We start from the raw sequence: 19,988 nt of genomic DNA, 5'->3' as shown, positions 1-19,988 counted from the left end.
TAATAATAAGTTACATGAAGGGGTTGAAATGAAATAATTCATTGAAGAAGGGTAAGATAAACATAGAGACTCAATGAGTTAAGATGACACAGATTATTATAAAAAACACAGCAAAAATAGTGGTTTAAATGAGAGGAGGAACTCTCTAGGATAAGAGATATGACACAAATTATTTAAAATAAAAATTAAGAAAGCATAGCAAGGTAATAAAATATGGCTCAGGTGTTTCTGAGTGACTTGCAGTTGATTTTAATAAAAAGCTGAAATAAAATATAAGGATGATTATAGGTAAGAGCAATTTGTTGTACTCTTTAAAATACCTAGTAGAGAATAATTTGAATGTTTCTAGCATAAAGGAAAGATAAATACTTAAGGTGATTAATATCTCAATTATTCTGACTTGACTATATGAACGTAGTAAGTGATAATATGTACCCCCAAAACATGTACATTTACAGTGTGTCAACAAAAAAATTATAAAGATGGAACAAAAATTTAATTCTCACTTCTTTTAGTAACTTTATGTTTTATATATAATCTAGTCATATTTATATTAATGTAGAATGTAAAGTAAATTCTGTTTTAGGTCTTGTCAACTTTATTGTGAATTTTTAATTTTTGACTCTTTGGTTTCTGGATTAAGATTTCTAACTTAATGTTTGACATATTCTTAGGTTATTTAACTAATTTATCTTACTCTCTGATATAACCTTGGTAGCTGTTTTGAATATGTTTGATAATAGAGTGTAAATAAATAAGCATTTTATTTAAGTTTACTATTAAAATTAAATTTTCTGATCATATGAACAAGGTTCTTAATCTGTATATCTTAAAAGAGAAAAATCACTTTTAAGCTACAAAACTCTCAATGAAATAAATGTAGAAATTATTAATCTCTAGGAATATTCTGACATCTTTTGCTCATAATATCTGTATGTAATGGTATTGTATGCACACATCAACTGAATGTAATCAATATTTGTGATTTTTTTTAAAAGTAAAGTACCTATTATCATAGAATCATATGTAAGGGAAGATTGATAACAGAGTAAACAAACTTATCATTGGAAGAATACTTTTTAAAAACTCTTAAAACTATCTCTTGCAATAGAGATATTTTATATTCTTCCCAGGAAGCCTTATTAACTTTAGTCTTCATAACTATTACACCTTGCACATATATTTGTTTATTTCTAAAACTCAGGAATCCTGTTGACTTGAATTTTTTAGTTTCTTTCTTCACTTCTCCTGTGAATACTGAATCCTGCTTGACAATCATAGATATGTGTAAAAACAATGAAATCTTCAACTTGAATAATTATTGCTTAATTTTCTTTATGAGAGATATTTTCTCCAATTTTAAACTGCCATCTTATATGGTGTAAATAGGCAATTAGAGCTAGTATTGTCTTGTTTACAGGAATATAAGAAAAGCGTGTGAATTTTAAAACAAGGTTTCACATTTCTATCTCACTTTATAGTAGTACTTAAAAATGCCTCATAATTCTATAGGTAAGCATTTCTCTTGTACAATTAAAAATTTGCAAGGTTTTTATAAAGGTCATTTTGTAGAATCTTGTTTTAAAATTAAATGTTTTCATTCAATTCAAAGATACATATTACAATAATATTTCAAAAATAAATATTTACCTATATAAATAAAATTATATTCTTGAAATAAATTTGGAAATATATAACTGAGAAACTTAAACCCATGTTTTTCTCTCTCCCTTTGATTTCATTTTCAAAATTTCAGCAGTTTGCATAGATTTGTTTTAATTCTACCCATTTAGTCTAGCTTATATTTATTTTCTTATCACTTTGTAATTTTCCTCAAGTAGGTAATCTACTCATACTCCAAATGTATTTATCCAGATCTTTCTTCCAAGCCCCTTAGATGCCTGAAATCTTATAGGTCTCAAACTGAAAACATCATTTTTATTTTTTTCCTGATTCTTTCCTGACTCTTTGTAATTTACTCTGTCATCTGGTTTCCCCATACTAGTAAATAATACCTAGAAAGTAGCCATGAAATACTCAAGCACTTCAACCAGCACTTCAACCGTCCCCCACATCCTGCACTTCAACCCTCCTCCAGGTCACCAATCCAGTCACCCACCAAATTTTGTATTATCTACCTTCTTATAATTTTCCATATCTTATTATCATAATTAACTCTCTACCTATAATTTTGAAGTACTCCTTTCTACTTTTGCCCCATCTCCCCATGTTCATCTTTACACCGCTGGAAGGGTCACCTTTCTAAACTATATTTGTAATGATGCAACTCATCTGCATATTGAGTGAATACCCGTTACATGAAGGGGTAATTTCACATTCTAGTGTGACACATACCGTGTATGGTTTGGCCCCATTTTGTCTCTTCAACTCATTTCCTCTGACTGTGTTCCAGTTTTACCACATAACTTTGGCATCCCTCAGTTGCCATGTTGTTTCATGCCTTATTATTTTGCACATGCTATTGCACCAAGAGTCTTTGTATCCTGACTCTGCACTTTGTCTGTCCTTCCAAATATGGTCCCATTATGGCAGCATTTTCTATGCTTTTCAGGTAAAACTGATTTTTCTCTCCTTTTTGCCCTTATGTATTTTAATGACCTAAATTGTAGAACTGGTGAATTATACTTTTCTGTTCTTATTTGTTTTCACATATCTCTACCATTTCTTGAATATAGGCTAGAATCTATCTTCCATGGATATTTTCTGCTTCTCCCAGAATAGTGCCTATGATTTGATAAATACAATGTGTGTATTTGTTGTTGTTGTTGTTTGTGCTACTGACAAATTGAGTGAGTGACTGAATTAATACATACAATTTTTTTCTGAAGTTTTTATTGTTGTTGTTGTTGTTGCTTTCTGTTTTTTGTTTGTAATAGGAGGGAACAACAAAGACAGTAACTGGACATCAAAAACATGATATTGGCATTATTGAACAAGCTCCACAAGATCAAACAAGTAATGACAATTTTATTTTTTATACCAAAATAATAGAAGTGGTAATTTAGTGAGAAAAATATTCCCAGTAACAAATATACATTTGCAAATTGAAATTTGTAGGTTCAGCTTTTCAACATTTCAAATATTTCAGGGGACTCTCTGTAGTGTTTTAGGGTAAAGGGAAGCAACAGGGCCTTCCTAAGTGGCTTTTATGCTGAAAAACAATATCATTTTCCAGTGACACAGATTAGTCTTGGAATCAGAGATAGAAGAAGAAGAAAAAGACAAAGAAACAGAAATTATAAATTTAAGATACTCTCACTAAACAAGGAGAAAGGAAGTGATGAAAAAATAAATTTGAAATAGTGTTGGATGGAAAGAATCAATTCTACGGAGTTAGAGGTTTTTTTTATTTTTTATTTTTATTTTTTAGTAGAGGCATTTTGAGGCAGGTAACAGGGTACAAACAAGAAAGAAGGTAGCTTCTTTCTGAGAAGGCTCTGAGAAGACTCTGAGAAGGAAAGTTGAGTGAACTCACTTCAGATGCATTTAGATTATTTGTACTTCAGAAAGTAAATTGTGGACACTCCAGAGACTACTGGAAGCAGGAGGCTTGCTAGAATTGTGGTAACCACAGTGACTCATTAGGTTTCTCTGTTACAATCAGTCATGACAAATATATATTTTGTTGATGTTAGCTATTCAAATGAGATATATTTGAAATTAAGAACACTGGCTTTATTTTTAAGAAAGTGAGTTGTTTTGGTAAAATTGCCATTCCACAAAAATTTATTATAGACCAACGATACACCAAATCAGACGAATTGTAGGAACTAAAAAAATACTGAATTTATACTTGAATAATAAGATTGCTTTTAAAAATAAATATTGTGGTGACTTAACAATATAAAAAGTTATTTATGTTTAATACAGCTATTGTGGTTAATTTTTATATAAATATGTCAATATTGAAAGCTTAGTATAGATTATTTCCACGATGAGTTTTATATATCTTCTTGCATGAGTGGATCAAGAAGCATTCAGATGAATAAACTAGAGGATACAGAAATGTAGGCCTATGATTACACCACATGGTTATGGAAAATAACGAATATTTCTATTTAGTATTATGACCTAAGTATATATCCAAACTGATCAATTCATAACACTTCACTGATGAGATGTCAATTCTACATTCAGCTGATCTCTCATCATAACTATATACCTTTCCAAAGATAGGCCATATTAAATAACATGACGAATGGAATAATATAAATGATTCTAATGTGTTTCATTTAGTATATGGTGTAGCACTCCATGTTCAGCTTTGACATTTATTTTCTCATATCAACCCTTTTTACACGTGAAACACAATCTCACTTTTGAAGTCTTAACTGCATGATCTGTGAAACCTTTATTTATATTTTCTTCAGTGTATTCCTGTCATGTGTGTGTCCTAAACAAACTTTCCAAATCTAAAGTATTCATTCTCAAAGTCAACCAAGAGAACTCAGTTAGATATTATCACTGCATTCATTTGTGGTTGGTTTTGTCATATTTACTTATGATTGATGATAAATCTCTTTTGCTTTTAAGAGCCTCCTGAGAAGCCATCTGCCTTCAAGGTATTTGGTTTTATAATTTCATTTTTAATGACTTATTAACTACGTATTTTGTGAAGTATACATTCTTTAATAATCATTTCGCTTCCAAACCCATTTAGCCTGCCACTAAAATGCAAAACTCTGTTCCAAATAAAGCCTTCAAATGGAAGAATGAACAAACATTGAGAACAGGTAAATTTTTCAATTTAACTATGGAAATATGAATATTTCAATATTGAATAGTTTGATAGTCTTTCTATCTCCAATGCTTAATTTTTTTCAACTTTGATGAAAAGATTTGATCTAAGTAATGCCAATACTGGTATTTATATTTGAAAACCTGATATTACAAGAACAGTAATTTTCAATAGTTTTTTTAAAAATGTAACCTTAACCTCAGGTGTTTCTAGTTTTGTATCCCAAAACTGTAATGTTTTCTATTTTGAACTTCTGTATTTCTTAAGGATTCAAGAAGGTGAATTTTGAAAATCTAATTTTTTTTAGTTCTTCAAAGCTTGATTCAATTCCATGGTTTACTTCGGAGATCGCTTCTTTTATTGATATAACATTTGTGTTTCAACATTAATGACCTCATTTCCAGTGTTGTCACTTTGAGAATCCTAAGAAAATCAGTAACTCTGAGTAGTGAACTATGTGTGTTTGTGTGTGTGTTTCATCGTGTGTGCCTATGTGTGTCTGTTTTTGTGTGTTTTACCTTTACTATGTAAAGATGAGGAAAGTAATCAATCATTTCTTTGTGAATATTTGATAAACACACTTTTTCATAAAACTGTGCTTCTGAAGCATTTGGCTTTAGAGTCTTTTTACACTAGTACTATTATTATTATTGTTATTACTATACTTTAAGTTCTAGGGTACATGTGCACAATATGCAGGTTTCTTACATATGTATACATGTGCCATGTTGGTGTGCTGCACCCATTAACTCGTCACCTACACTTGGTATATCTCCTAATGCTATCCCTCCCCTGTCACCCCTCCACAATAGGCCCTAGGGTGTGATGTTCCCTTTCCTGTGTCCAAGTGATCTCATTGTTCAATTCCCACCTATGAGTGAGAATATGCGGTATTTGGTTTTCTGTTCTTGGGATAGTTTGCTGAGAATGATGGTTTCCAGCTGCATCTATGTCCCTAAAAGGACACGAACTCATCCTTTTTTATGGCTGCGTAGTATTCCATGGTGTATATGTGCTGCATTTTCTTTTTTCTTTTTTCTTTTTTTAATTATTATTATTATACTTTAAGTTCTAGGGTACATGTGCATAACGTGCAGGTTTGTTACATATGTATACTTGTGCCATGTTGCTGTGCTGCACCCATCAACTTGTCAGCACCCATCAACTCGTCATTTACATCAAGTATAACTCCCAATGCCATCCCTCCCCCCTTCCCCCTCCCCATGATAGGCCCTGGTATGTGATGTTCCCCTTCCCGAGTCCAAGTGATCTCATTGTTCAGTTCCCACCTATGAGTGAGAGCATGCGCTGTTTGGTTTTCTGTTCTTGTGATAGTTTGCTAAGAATGATGGTTTCCAGTTGCATCCATGTCCCTACAAAGGACAAAAACTCATCCTTTTTTATGGCTGCATAGTATTCCATGGTGTATATGTACCACATTTTCTTAATCCAGTCTGTCACTGATGGACATTTGGGTTGATTCCAGGTCTTTGCTATTGTGAATAGTGCTGCAATAAACATACGTGTGCATGTGTCTTTATAGCAGCATGATTTATAATCCTTTGGGTATATACCCAGTAATGGGATGGCTGGGTCATATGGTACATCTAGTTCTAGATCCTTGAGGAATCGCCATACTGTTTTCCATAATGGTTGAACTAGTTTACAATCCCACCAACAGTGTAAAAGTGTTCCTATTTCTCCACATCCTCTCCAGCACCTGTTGTTTCCTGACTTTGTAATGATTGCCATTCTAACTGGTGTGAGATGGTATCTCATTGTGGTTTTGATTTGCATTTCTCTGATGGCCAGTGATGATGAGCATTTTTTCATGTGTCTGTTGGCTGTATGAATGTCTTCTTTTGAGAAATGTCTATTCATATCCTTTGCCCACTTTTTGATGGGGTTGTTTGTTTTTTTCTTGTAAATTTGTTTGAGTTCTTTGTAGGTTCTGGATATTAGCCCTTTGTCAGATGAGTAGATTGCAAACATTTTCTCCCATTCTGTAGGTTGCCTGTTCACTCTGATGGGAGTTTCTTTTGCTGTGCAGAAGCTCTTTAGTTTAATGAGATCCCATTTGTCAATTTTGGCTTTTGCTGCCGTTGCTTTTGGTGTTTTAGACATGAAGTCTACCCAGGCAAACAGGGTCATGTGCCACATTTTCTTAATCCAGTGTGTCACTGATGGACATTTGGGTTGATTCCAAGTCTTTGCTGTTGTGAATAGTGCCACAATAAACATACGTGTGCATGTGTCTTTTTAACAGCATGATTTATAATCCTTTGGGTATATACCCAGTAATGGGATGGCTGGGTCAAATGGAATTTCTAGTTCTAGATCCTTGAGGAATCACCACACTGTTTTCCACAATGGTTGAACTAGTTTACAATCCCACCAACAGTGTAAAAGTGTTCCTATTTCTCCACATCCTCTCCAGCACCTGTTGTTTCCTGACTTTGTAATGATTGCCATTCTAACTGGTGTGAGATGGTATCTCATTGTGGTTTTGATTTGCATTTCTCTGATGGCCAGTGATGATGAGCATTTTTTCATGTGTCTGTTGGCTGTATGAATGTCTTCTTTTGAGAAATGTCTGTTCATATCCTTTGCCCACTTTTGGATGGGGTTGTTTGTTTTTTTCTTGTAAATTTGTTTGAGTTCTTTGTAGGTTCTGGATATTAGCCCTTTGTCAGATGAGTAGATTGCAAAAATTTTCTCCCATTCTGTAGGTTGCCTGTTCACTCTGATGGGAGTTTCTTTTGCTGTGCAGAAGCTCTTTAGTTAGATCCCATTTGTCAATTTTGGCTTTTGTTGCCATTGCTTTTGGTGTTTTAGACATGAAGTCCTTGCCCATGCCTATGTCCTGAATGGTATTACCTAGGTTTTCTTCTAGGGTTTTTATGGTATTAGGTCTAACATTTAAGTCTCTAATCCATCTTGAATTAATTTTCATGTAAGGAGTAAGGAAAGGATCCAGTTTCATTTTTCTACTTATGGCTAACCAAGTTTCCCAGCACCATTTATTAAATAGGGAATCCTTTCCCTGTTTCTTGTTTTTGTCCAGTTTGTCAAAGATCAGATGGCTGTAGATGTATGGTATTATTTCTGAGGGCTCTGTTCTGTTCCATTGGTCTATATCTCTGTTTTGGTACTGGTACCATGCTGTTTTGGTTACTGTAGCCTTGTAGTATAGTTTGAAGTCAGGTACTATGATGCCTCCAGCTTTGTTCTTTTGGCTTAGGACTGTCTTGGCAATGCGGGGTCTTTTTTGGTTCCATATGAACTTTAAGGTAGTTTTTTTCCAATTCTGTGAAGAAACTCATTGGTAGCTTGATGGGGATGGCATTGAATCTATAAATTACCTGGGGCAGTATAGCTATTTTCACAATATTGGTTCTTTCTATCCGTGAGCATGGAATACTCTTCCATTTGTTTGTGTCCTCTTTTATTTCACTGAGCAGTGGTTTGTTGTTCTCCTTGAAGAGGTCCTTTGGGATGTACACTAGTACTGTTTATTGCCTATGAGAAACCAATATAATAAACTATCTTTAAAAACTATTCTTATGCATGTTTAAATATTTTACAACAGGTGTGCATAGTCATATTTAATATGTAAAATATTTTTCAACTTCTAATACGTATGTGGTGGTACAATACAATTTTTGGCAACATTGTTTTTCGATAAGCATTATAATTTTTAGAGATATCCATAGTGGACACAATTTACTGTGTTTTTAAATATTAGGTGGCTTATAAAATTCCATTGTATGAATGTACCATAGTTAACTACACAATTTTTATGCTGATAAATAATAAATAAAAATGAAAACAAGCAGATTTCAGTCTTTAAGTTAGTTTTATATACTGAATTTTTAGTTATTGGAAGTTAAAACTAAAATATTTAAAGTATTTCCTTGTGCAGTCATACATTCCACTAACAATTCGAACTGTGACCCACACATTATAGAGCTACAGTGTTGCGACTTGTCAGATCTCTGAAACCATTCAGGGTACACTTCTAAAAATGAGTGAAAATGGTGACATACCAAGGTATGATTTGGTTTCTTGGACCCTGTGCATGAAATGTGAACTTTACGGATGTAGGGATCACAAGTTAAATATAATTTTCTGCATTTTAATGAATGATATAACATTAAATGTCAGATTTTTTAGATTTAAATTCTAATGGATTGACTACAGAAGTAGTAATTGTAATCGACAAAAAGAATATACGAGCTACAGAGGAAAACACCTCAGATTCGTGAATGAAAGTAGATTTGTATATGTTTTTAATGTTTATAGTAGAGAAAAGTTCTCATGAATGTATCTGTGATTAACCTTTTATAGCTCAGAAGTTCCCATCACAATCCAAACAAAAGGACGATGAAGAAGATCGTTTGGATTTTGAGGTACTGTGTAGAACTGATTTTTAAAAATATTAGTATTGCATGATACAAAAACATAAAATCAGAGGCTTAGACTTTCTCACCTCTGCATATGTCACCCCCAAATTATGTTTGATATTTTTCAGAATACACTTAATAGAGAATTTATGTGCTAAGTAGATCACTGCTTCATAGTGAAATTCTGCTAATTTCTAGGATTAATTTAAGAAGCCAGTGGGGTACAGTGTAAAAAAAAGGCTTAGAAGTCACTAGAAATTCACATGGGATCTGAAGTAAGTTTGTCTAAAAGCAAAAGAATTATACCGGGTCCAGCTGTGGGCAGATTTATGACTCTGTGGTATATCTAGATGTACAAAATTTCTAAATGGATTCATAGAGAGAGAGTCTACACTGCAGTATTCTAAAAGTTGGTACCTGAAAAGTTAATGCCTGGGACTTGAATGTGTGTATTGACACTTCTATATTGTACAGTATAGACCTGAGGGAACATTTCAGGAGAAAGAAAAGTGTGAGGAATAGGAAACCTTGTGGGACCATAAAAACAAGAGTAGTGGTTGAGTAGTCTTTTGAAAAATATACATTATTTTCACAAATAGAACTCCTCGAGTCCCTTTATGGCAGGCAGTCAAGTTGCAGCAGCATGAGCGTCAAACAATAGTGATGTATTTTAAGGTCACAACTGTAGAAAGACATGGAAAATATCTGACCTCTTAGAAATAAGCAGCTCCTGCCTGGTGGTAACAGCAAAGGGTGGAGGGCAATAGACAAGGAGATTTCATCTGATTTGTCATCAGACAAAAAGAATTTAATATTTGCTTGCTTTCATTTATATACGACATTTTTTTTCTTATTGCATTTACATTCTATTCAAGCACTTTTTCTATCAGCATAATTTTGTTAAAAACATGTTGCTTGTTTTAAGCTCCAATTTACCAAAATGAAGAAGCATTTTCAACATCTGTGCATACATTACATGACAGACTCTCAAAGTTCTCTTCATGACATGCATCATTTTTAACACTAAACGATTCTCTGATCATGAATAGTTTAAATGTTTAATGCGGTATATGTTATGGCAACTAGCAAGTGTATTGTATTTTGTTTGAAATGTCGTGTTTATTTTTGATAAGGACTACAACACAAGCTAGATATTTTTAAGAGAGTTACTTTTTGAAATACGCAGGAGTGAATTATTTCGTGCATGTGACTTGTTTTTCCTTCTCACTAACCAAGTTCATTGCATCATGAACGTAAAGATAAGCTTGATATAGAGAGCGTTACGTGAGGTTTTCTATCGAAATGTTTTGGGTTTCAACACACATCTGCTCTTAAGTCGAATTGCTTGTCAAGTAGGAAACTGTGCTTTTCAAAAAGATTTTAATTAGGACATTTTGATACTCTTCATTATTGGGATTTCTCCGTTGAAATTATTTATTGATATTACTTTTAACAGAATTTCCTTGAGAATGTTTTACAGAATGATGAATGTTTACCCAAGGCTACACATCAAAAAGAATTCAGTAAAATAAGTGGAAAATTAGAAGGTAAGAACCATTTTTATTTAAAAAGACATTTGACCAAGTATTTCTATAAACAGATGAGGAAGGATATCCCCAAATAGCCGAAGAAAAGTACCTCCTAAATGCAAAGCATGGAAAAAATGTGAAGTGAAATTGTGATAAATTGTACTTCTTATCATGTGTTGGCAACAGATTACATTGAGAGTGCTGAAAGGAAACGGAATTATTAGTTTGAATTCAAGATATTCCAAGACCTGAGGAAAATGAGAAAATAAGAAAGAAGATAGTAGTAAAAGAGGAAATGAAGACTGAGAAAGACAGACAGTACACAGAGTACAGGAAGGAACGAGAAGCAGGTTTATATAATGCGGGATGGTAAAATGAAATGATTCTTTAGGAAAAGATCGGGTATGGTTAGAAATTTGGGAAGAATCTAAAGTGACCTTCCAATACCAAAAATTACCAGAGAATTAGTGCAAAAATACTGTGACTCTTTCCAACTTTCTCAGTGGTGGGAAGACGTGAGGGATGGAAGCACTTCAACATGGAGAGCTGTGTTGTATTTGCAGTAGGTGGGAATAAGCATATATGCACGGCCACACGTGTATGTAATTTCTCATATACACTCCATATAGACCAGAAGTTTTCAGACGTTAGAAAATCAGCTGGAAACCTTGTTAACAATTCACACTGTGATTCAGCCGACTAGGGATTCTGCATTTTTAATAAGATGTCAGGTGATGTTGTTGCTGGTTGTCCTTGGACCTTGCTCTGAGTAGCAAGAGGAGAGGCCTTTGGTGGGAGAAATGTGGAGGAAGAGCAATCGGATATAGAAGGTGAAGACAGAAAAGGGTCAGGAGAAAGCATTATGTTGCTCTTATTTTTGAGTACATTTTTAGCCAGAGAAGAAGAAGAAGAAAGAAAATTCAGAATGTTTTACTTGAATACTTAAATTGTTGTTATACGTAGCTACTGTACTGATGTTAATATAGAAAATGTTCTTGATATTTAAGAAGTCTGTTGCAACTAAATTTGAAACAAATATGTCAATATTGAAAGCGTATTTGCTATTCCTGATGAGTTTTGTACATCTTCCTCCATGAGTGGATCAAGAAATATTGAGATGGCTAAGCTACAAATTACAAAAATGTTGGCATACCATTATACCATCTGGGTATGAAAATCAGTGAATATTTATATTGAGTATTATTCTCTAAGTATATATCCAAGCTGATCAATTCATTAACACTTTCACTGAGGAGATGTGAATTCTACATCCAATTGAACTCTCATCTGAACGGTGTACCTTCTCAATGACAGGACATGGTAAAGAGCATGATGAATGCTTGCAATACAATGATATATATTATTTTAATGTGTTGCGTTGAGGACACAGCGTAGCATTCTCCGTCCAGCTGTTGCATTTATTTTCTCAGTGTCATGATTTGCTCCTCTGATTCAAGATCACTTCTCTCCTCATCACTCAGCATATACATATTGGTATAAACACTTTTTGCAAACATCATATATAAATGGTTACACCGTGTTCTTGTCATTCCACAGCAACTTTGTTTTGTTCGGCGATTAGCTCGCCTTTAATTTATTTTAAGATTTCAGGCCGGGCGCGGTGGCTCAAGCCTGTAATCCCAGCACTGTGGGAGGCCGAGGCTGGTGGATCACGAGGTCAGGAGATCGAAACCATCCTGGCTAACACGGCGAAACCCCCTCTCTACTAAAAAATACAAAAAACTAGCCGGGCTTGGTGGCAGGCGCCTGTAGTCCCAGGTACTCGGGAGGCTGAGTCAGGAGAATGGCGTGAACCCGGCAGGCGGAGCGTGCAGTGAGCTTAGATCCCACCACAGCACTGCAGCCTGGGCGACAGAGCAAGACACCATCTCAAAAAAAAAAATAAAAATAAAATAAAAATAAATAAATAAATAAATAAATTAAAAAAAAAAAAATTTCAGGCCGGGCGCAGTGTCTCACGCCTGTAATCCCACCACTGTGGGAGGCCAAGGCTGGCGGATCACGAGGTCGGCAGATGGAGACCATCCTGGCTAACATGGTGAAACCCCGTCTCTACGAAAACATACAAACATTAGCCGGGCTTGGTGGCGGGCACCTGCAGTCCCAGCTACTCGGGAGGCTGAGGCAGGAAAATGCGAGAACCCGGGAAGCAGAGCTTGCAGTGAGCCGAGATCGCGCCACTGCACTCCAGCCTAGGCGACAGGACAGCACTCAGTCTAAAAAACAACAACAAAAAAAGTTTTCATAGTGTGCATATTGCATGTTCACGTAGCACCAAGATTAATTAGACTCTCTTCGTGATGATTAAAAAGCAACATAAATATAATTTGAAATGCCAACAAGCCTTTCTTTAAGTGTATGTCCTGCTTCATGCTATATTAGAATTTAAAAGTGAAGTATTTAATATACAAATATGCACAGCCATACATTTCAATGGCCATTAAAAATGTGGCTCACTAATCTTTAGGGCTATGCCATGTGACCTGTCCTGACTCTAAAAAATCTCCAGCGTATCCCTTTATAAAAATAAAAGTAATAAAAGAAAATAACTAGGGTAGTATTTCCTGGATTGTGAACTTCAAGGAAAATCAGATCACAATCCAGAAATAGAGTTTTCAACCATACCTAGAATTCCTAAATTCCAAGTGATAAATGATTCCTTGATGATGAGATAGCTCTGAATGTTTCATCTCTACCTGTTTTACTTTTTTATCTTGTCTTAGAAAGGTTAAAGCCAGCTATTTTCTATATAAAGGAAAATATTTTGGTTACATATTCATTTCCTATCTCATGGCACTCTGCTGTCTTTGCCCTTAGTGAGGATGTACATTTATCGTATTTTTACCTAAAACAAGCAGATGAATTAATGGTATCAATTCTCATATCTGAATTTCTGAGGTTTCTTCAGTGCTTCAGACGTAAGTTTTAAAGATATTAATGACTTGAGAATGACCTTCTCATTGTAATTAAAGCAGGTTTTTATTTAAAGCGTATCGGATACAATTTTAAGCACTTTTTTTCTAAAACACATGCATGCAATATGATCATGCATATTTAGCCTTAAAATGGTTAGACATAAATTTGATGTGTTTAAGAGGGTTAATATCCCTGAAGTGCCTTAAATTGAGAGATGATCAATCATCTCTCAAGGGAAACAACATGTATAAATGATTTTTCTAAACATATTAAAGTATGTCATAGTGAAAAATAAAAAAGTAGAGAAAACTGAGAGATCAAGTGTATTTTATTAATATTATTTGATGAAAGGGATGTATTTCTATGTGAAGGAAATGTCTGTTTTTTCTTGAAGCTAAGTGTTGTATAAGAGCTTTTTCAGCACAGTAGTTTAACAACTCATATGGTATAGCAAATAGAATAAATTTTAGCAACAAAGCAATTGTAGAATTCATTCCTTGAACGCTGAAATTGTTATTTTTAATAACCATTATTCTAACATTGCAACACACAGGTTCATGATATGTAAAAAGTCTTTGGAAATTGACTTCTAGTTTTTGATACTTTCATATTAGGTTTTTTGTTTGTTTGTTTGTTTTTTCTTTTTTTTGAGACAGAATCTCGCTCTGTCATCCAGGCTGGAGTGCAGTGGCATGATCTTGGCTAACTGCAACCTCCGCCTCCTGGGTTCAAGTGATTCCCGTAGCTCAGACCCCCGAGTGGCTTGGGTTCCAGGCATGTGCCACGATACCTGGCTGATTTTTGTATTTTTGTGGAGACAGGTTTCGCTATTTTGGCCAGGCTGGTTTGGAACTCCTGGCCTCGAGAGATCCGCCCTCCTCGGCCTTCCAAAATGCTGGAATTACAGGCATGAGCCACTGCACCAGGCCTGGATTAGTTTGTTGATGGGTATGCTTTGATCTTTTTGTATAAGTGGATCAGGAAATTTTAAGAGGACTAAATGAGAGAACCCCATAAATGTAAAAATACTCATATTTCACACAGGTACAAAAATGAACGTATTTATTAACTGTTATTCTATAAGTAGATATTTATGCTGATAAATTTAGAGCATTCTCTGCAATGATAAGTGAATTGTACCTTGGAACCCTCATCGCAAATTTGCAATTTCTAAACTACAGGACAAATTGAAGAACATAAGAGCTACTTGTAGTATTTTGACATAAGTGTTTCTCATGTGTTTCCTTAACTGTATACCATAGCATTCTACCATCAGCTTGGACATCTCGTTTTTTTTGGGGGGCGGGGGGGTCATGACTTGGTCATCTTACTGAATACAACTTCGTTCCTTACATAGCAGCTTACTCCTACTGGTATTAGGATTTTTCTGCTTTAGTGATTGTCACTTTAAATATCTTTTCACTGTGGAAATCTTCACAGCGTGTTTGATGACATTTATTTGTTAAATTTTCTTAGGGATATTTCTGTCACGTTGGCATGTTAACAAAGACAATAACCCAAAAGACCCCACAACCTAGTGTAATCCCTTTTCCATCCAAGCATGAGGATTCATCTTCATATTCACACTGTGTGAATGTTTGGTAGGCTTTGTCAGGCTTGCATATTATCAATTATATATGTCCCTTTTCTTTTAGAGTCTTCTGATAAAGATGGTCTTCTGCAGGTAACAACTTTTCTATTTTTATCTTGAATATTAACTACATATTTTATGAAGTATACATTATATATTAATTATTTTATTTCCAAACCCATTTAGCCTACCGGTGGAATGAAAGCTTCTCATCCAAATAAAGCCTTAGAATTGAAGGACAGAGAAACAGTCAAAGCAGGTAAATTTTGTAGTTTTAATTTTACTCTGGAAAGAAGAACACTAAAATATTTGAAATGCTGAGAGCCCTTTTATTCCCAGTGTTGTTTTCTTTTCAAAATTTGACGGGAAATCTTGGTCCAAATAATGCCAATGTTTGTATGTATGTTTGAGAAAATGCCATTTAGAAGCCTAAGATTAAGAGTTTAAAAAAACATTCTGCTTAACCTCATGTGGTTCAACTTTAATGTCCTGATAGTATAAAGTTTCCAATTTGCAATTTCTGTACGTGCTTGGTTTTCAGGCAGGTGAATTTTGAGACTGTGAAATATTTGCAGTGGTTCAAACGCTGATTGGAATTCTGATCTTAGAGGAAAGTTTCACTTGCTGACATGACAGTTGTGAGTGTTGTCACTCTGAGAATCGAAAGAAAATCAGTTTCTGTTCTTCTGATTCGGTGACTGAGTGCGTGTGTGGGGTGTGTGTGTGTGTTTGTGTGTGTGTGTGACTTATAATTTTAAAAAATCATGACTTGATGGCTCTTTGCTAGACACGGTGTTTTAGAAGAGTGACTCTAAAGCATTTGAGTCACTTTTTATGCTACTGTAATTAATTGCCTAGAGGTACAAAACAGCCTGAATTAGTTTTGGTTGTCATTCCCAGGCACGTTTGAAACATTTTACACCAGGCTGTGCACGGTGACACATGCCTGTAATCCTAGCGTTTCGGGGGACCAAGGCGGGCAGATAACTGAAGGTCACGAGTCCCAGACCAACCTGGTCAACATAGTGAAACGCCATCTCTACAGAAAATAACCAAAAATCGCCGGTTGTGGTGGTGGGTGCCTGTAATCTCAGCTACTCTGGAGGCTGAGGCAGGAGAATCGCTTGAACCTAGGAGGCAGAAGTTGCAGTGAGCAGAGCTTGTGGCACTTTAGCCTGAGTGACAGACTGAGACTCCATCTCAAAAAGCAAAGGAAGGAACAAACAAAGCCTCACAGCGTATGTGTGTGGTTATAGACTATGTGTAGAATTTGTTTTCATGTCTTAAATTTTCTTTTTTCTTTCTTTTCCTTTTTTCGAGAGGGAGTCTCGCTCGCTTGCTCGCTCTCTGGCCCAGGCTGGGGAGCAGTGGCGGGATCTCGGCTCACTGTAAGCTCTGCCTCCCGGGTTCACGCCATTCTCCTGCCTCAGCCTCCGGAGTAGCTGGGACTACAGGCGCCCGCCACCACGTCCGGCTAATTTTTTGTATATTTTAGGAGAGACGGGGTTTCACCATGTTAGCCAGGATGGTCTGGATCTGCTGACCTGGTGATCCGCCCACCTCGGCCTCCCAAAGTGCTGGCTTTACAGGCCGGAGCCACCACACCCGGCCCCAGAGTCTTTTTACACTAGTCCCACTTATTGTCTAGAAGTGACCAATATTCTAAACTACTTTTTAAAACAATTCTGATGCATGTTTAAATATTTTACAACGTGTGTGCGTGCTCATATTTAATGTGTAAAATTATTTTTTCAACTTCTAATGCGTACATGGGTGTACAGTGTAATTTTTGGCAACATTCTTTTGTGATCAACATGATAATTTTTAGAGACACCCATAATGGACACAATTAACTGTGTTTTTTCATATTCGTTTGCGTATAAAATTCCCTTGTATGGCTGTACCATACTTAACTATACAATTTTTATGCTGATAAGTAATGAATAAAAATGAAAACATGCAGATTTCAGAGTCTTCGAGTTAGTTTTATCTACTGACTTAGATAAGTCTCTACTGTAATAGAAATTGCAGTGTCAGTCAAACTAAGTAATACTACAAAATGAATATGTACAACGAAATGGGAGATTATAGGTAATTAAAGTTTCCTGAAAGAACAGCAAGTATAGAACTTACTGTGTTTCATGGGAGAAGAGAAAATGACTGCTTTGTAAATAAAAAATTCATACGAGTTAGTCAAATTTCTTTTTTTCTGCATTATAATGAATGCTATAATGTTAATTTTCAGGCTTTTTAGATTTCAATTCTAACGGATTGACTATAGAAGTAGTGACAGTAATCGACAAAAAGAATATACTGTCTATAGAGGGAGAAAACTTCAAATCTGTGAATGAAAGTAGATTTGTATGTGTTTTAAAGTTTACAGTAGAGAAATGTTCTCATGAATGTATCTGTGATTAACCTTTATAGCTCAGAAGTTCCCATCAGAATCCAAACAAAAGGACGATGAAGAAGATTATTTGAATTTTGAGGTACTGTGTATAATTGATTTTTAAAAAATATTAGTGTTTCATGATACGAAAATATAAAATCAGAGGCTTAGACTTTATTTTCTCACCTCCGCATATGTCCCCCCCAAATTATGTTTGATATTTTTCAGAATATGCTTATAGAGAATCTATGTGCTAAGTAGATTACTGCTTCGTAGTGAAGTTCTGGTAATTTCTAGGATTAATTTAAGAAGCCAGTGTGGTATAGTGTAAAAAATAAGGCTTAGAAGTCACTAGAAATTCACGTGGGATCTGAAATAAGTTTGTCTAAAAGTGAAAGAATTACACTGAGTCCTGCTGAGGACAAATTTATGATTCTATGGTATATCTAGATGTACAAGAGTTCTAATTGAATTCGTAGAGAGACAGTTTAAACTGCAGTATTGTAAAGGTTGGGGCCCGAAAAATTAATGCTGGGAATTGACACATTGACATTTCTTTCTTGTTCAGTATAGACCTGAGGGATCATTTTAGGAGAAAGAAAAGCGTGAAGAATAGGAAACCTTGTGGGACTATAATAACAAGAGTATTGGTTGAGTAGTCTTTTGAAAAATATAAATTATTTTCACAAAAGAACTCCTCGAGTCCCTTTATGGCAGGCAGTCAAGCTGCAGCAGCATGAGCGTCAAATAATAGTGATGTATTTTAAGGTCACAGCTGTGGAAAGACGTGGACAATGTGTGACCTCTTAGAAATAAGCAGCTGCTGCCTGGTGGTAACAGCAAAGGGTGGAAGTCAATAGACAAGTAGATTTTATCTGATTTGTCATCAGACAAAAAGATTTTAATATTTGTTTGCTTTCGTTTAGACATGACATAATTTTTCTTTCTTACTGCATTTACATTCTATTGAAGCACTTTTCCGATCAGCATAAATTTTGTCAGAAACTCGTTGCTTGTTTTAAGCCCCTGTTTACTGAAATAAAGCAACTTTTTCAACATTCTGTGCATACATTATATGACAGACTCTCAAAGTTCTCTTCATGACATGCATCATTTTTAACACTAAACGACTCTCTGATCATGAATAGTTTAAATGTTTAATGCGGTATGTGTTATGGCAACTAGCAAGTGTATTGTATTTTGTTTGAAATGTCATGCTTATTTGTGATGAGGACTACAACACAAGTTAGATATTTTTGAGAGAGTTACTTTTTGAAATACGCAGGAGTGAATTATTTCGTGAATGTGATTTGTTTTTCCTTCTCACTAACCAAGTTCATAGCGTCATGAACGTACAGACAAGCTTGATGTAGAGAGTGTTACTTGAGGTTTTCTATCAAAATGTTTTGGGTTTCAACACACGTCTGCTCTTAAGTCGAATTGCTTGTAAAGTAGGAAACTGTGTTTTTCCAAAAGAGTTTATTTAGGAAATTTTGATACTCTTCATTATTGGGATTTCTCCGTTGAAATTATTTATTGATATTACTTTTAACAGAATTTCCTTGAGAATCTTTTACAGAATGATGTGTATTTACCCAAGGCTACACATCGAAAAGAATTCGATACAATAAGTGGAAAATTAGAAGGTAAGAATCATTTTTTATTTAAAATGTCATTTGACCAAATATTTCTCTAAACTGATGAGGAGGAATATCCCCTAATAGCCAAAGAAAATCACCTCCTAAATGCAAACATAGAAAAAAACAGAATTGAAATGGGTAGTAAATTGTACATCTTATCAGATTTTAGCAACAGACTACATTGAGAGCGCTGAAAGTTATCTGAATTATTAGTTTGAATTCAAGATATTCCAAGACCTGAGGAAAATGAGAAAATAAGAAAGAAGACAGTAGTAACAGAGGAAATGAAGACTGAGAAAGACAGACAGTACACAGAGTACAGGAAGGAACAAGAAGCAGGTTTAATATAATGGAGGATGGTAAAACGAAAGGATTCTTTAGGAAAAGATCGGGTATGGTTAGAAATTTGGGAAGAACATAAAGTGACCTTCTAGTACCAGAACTTACCAGAGAATTAGCTTAAAAATGTTGTGACTCTTCCCGTCTTTCTCACTGGTGGGAAGCCATTAGGGATGGAAGCACCTGACCATGGAGAGCTGTGTTGTATTTGCAGTAGGTGAGAATAAGCATATATGCACGGCCACACGTGTATGTAATTTGTCACATACACTCCGTATAGACCAGAAGTTTTCAGACGTTAGAAAATCAGCTGGAAACCTTGTTAACAATTCACACTGTGATTCAGCCGACTTGGGATTCTGCATTTTTAATAAGTTGTCAGGCGATGCTGATGCTGGTTG

General features: G+C 35.0%; 1 protein-coding gene across 1 annotated transcript in view; it reads left to right on the top strand.

The window, feature by feature from the left end:
- Window positions 1-19,988, top strand: part of LOC103215739 (ankyrin repeat domain-containing protein 30B-like) — a 213,756-nt gene that overhangs the window by 26,408 nt on the left and 167,360 nt on the right. Inside the window, 9 exon segments of the mRNA XM_073018916.1 lie at window positions 2,898-2,976; window positions 4,555-4,583; window positions 4,682-4,754; window positions 9,107-9,168; window positions 10,619-10,709; window positions 15,284-15,312; window positions 15,406-15,478; window positions 17,647-17,708; window positions 19,164-19,254. Of these exon segments, the coding sequence (XP_072875017.1) occupies window positions 2,898-2,976; window positions 4,555-4,583; window positions 4,682-4,754; window positions 9,107-9,168; window positions 10,619-10,709; window positions 15,284-15,312; window positions 15,406-15,478; window positions 17,647-17,708; window positions 19,164-19,254 (589 nt within the window).

Source organism: Chlorocebus sabaeus, chromosome 9, assembly GCF_047675955.1.
Source record: "Chlorocebus sabaeus isolate Y175 chromosome 9, mChlSab1.0.hap1, whole genome shotgun sequence".
In the NCBI taxonomy this organism is placed as follows: Eukaryota; Metazoa; Chordata; class Mammalia; order Primates; family Cercopithecidae; genus Chlorocebus; species Chlorocebus sabaeus.
The sequence above is the reverse complement of the archived record's forward strand: the minus strand, read 5'-3'. Positions and strand labels throughout refer to the sequence as shown.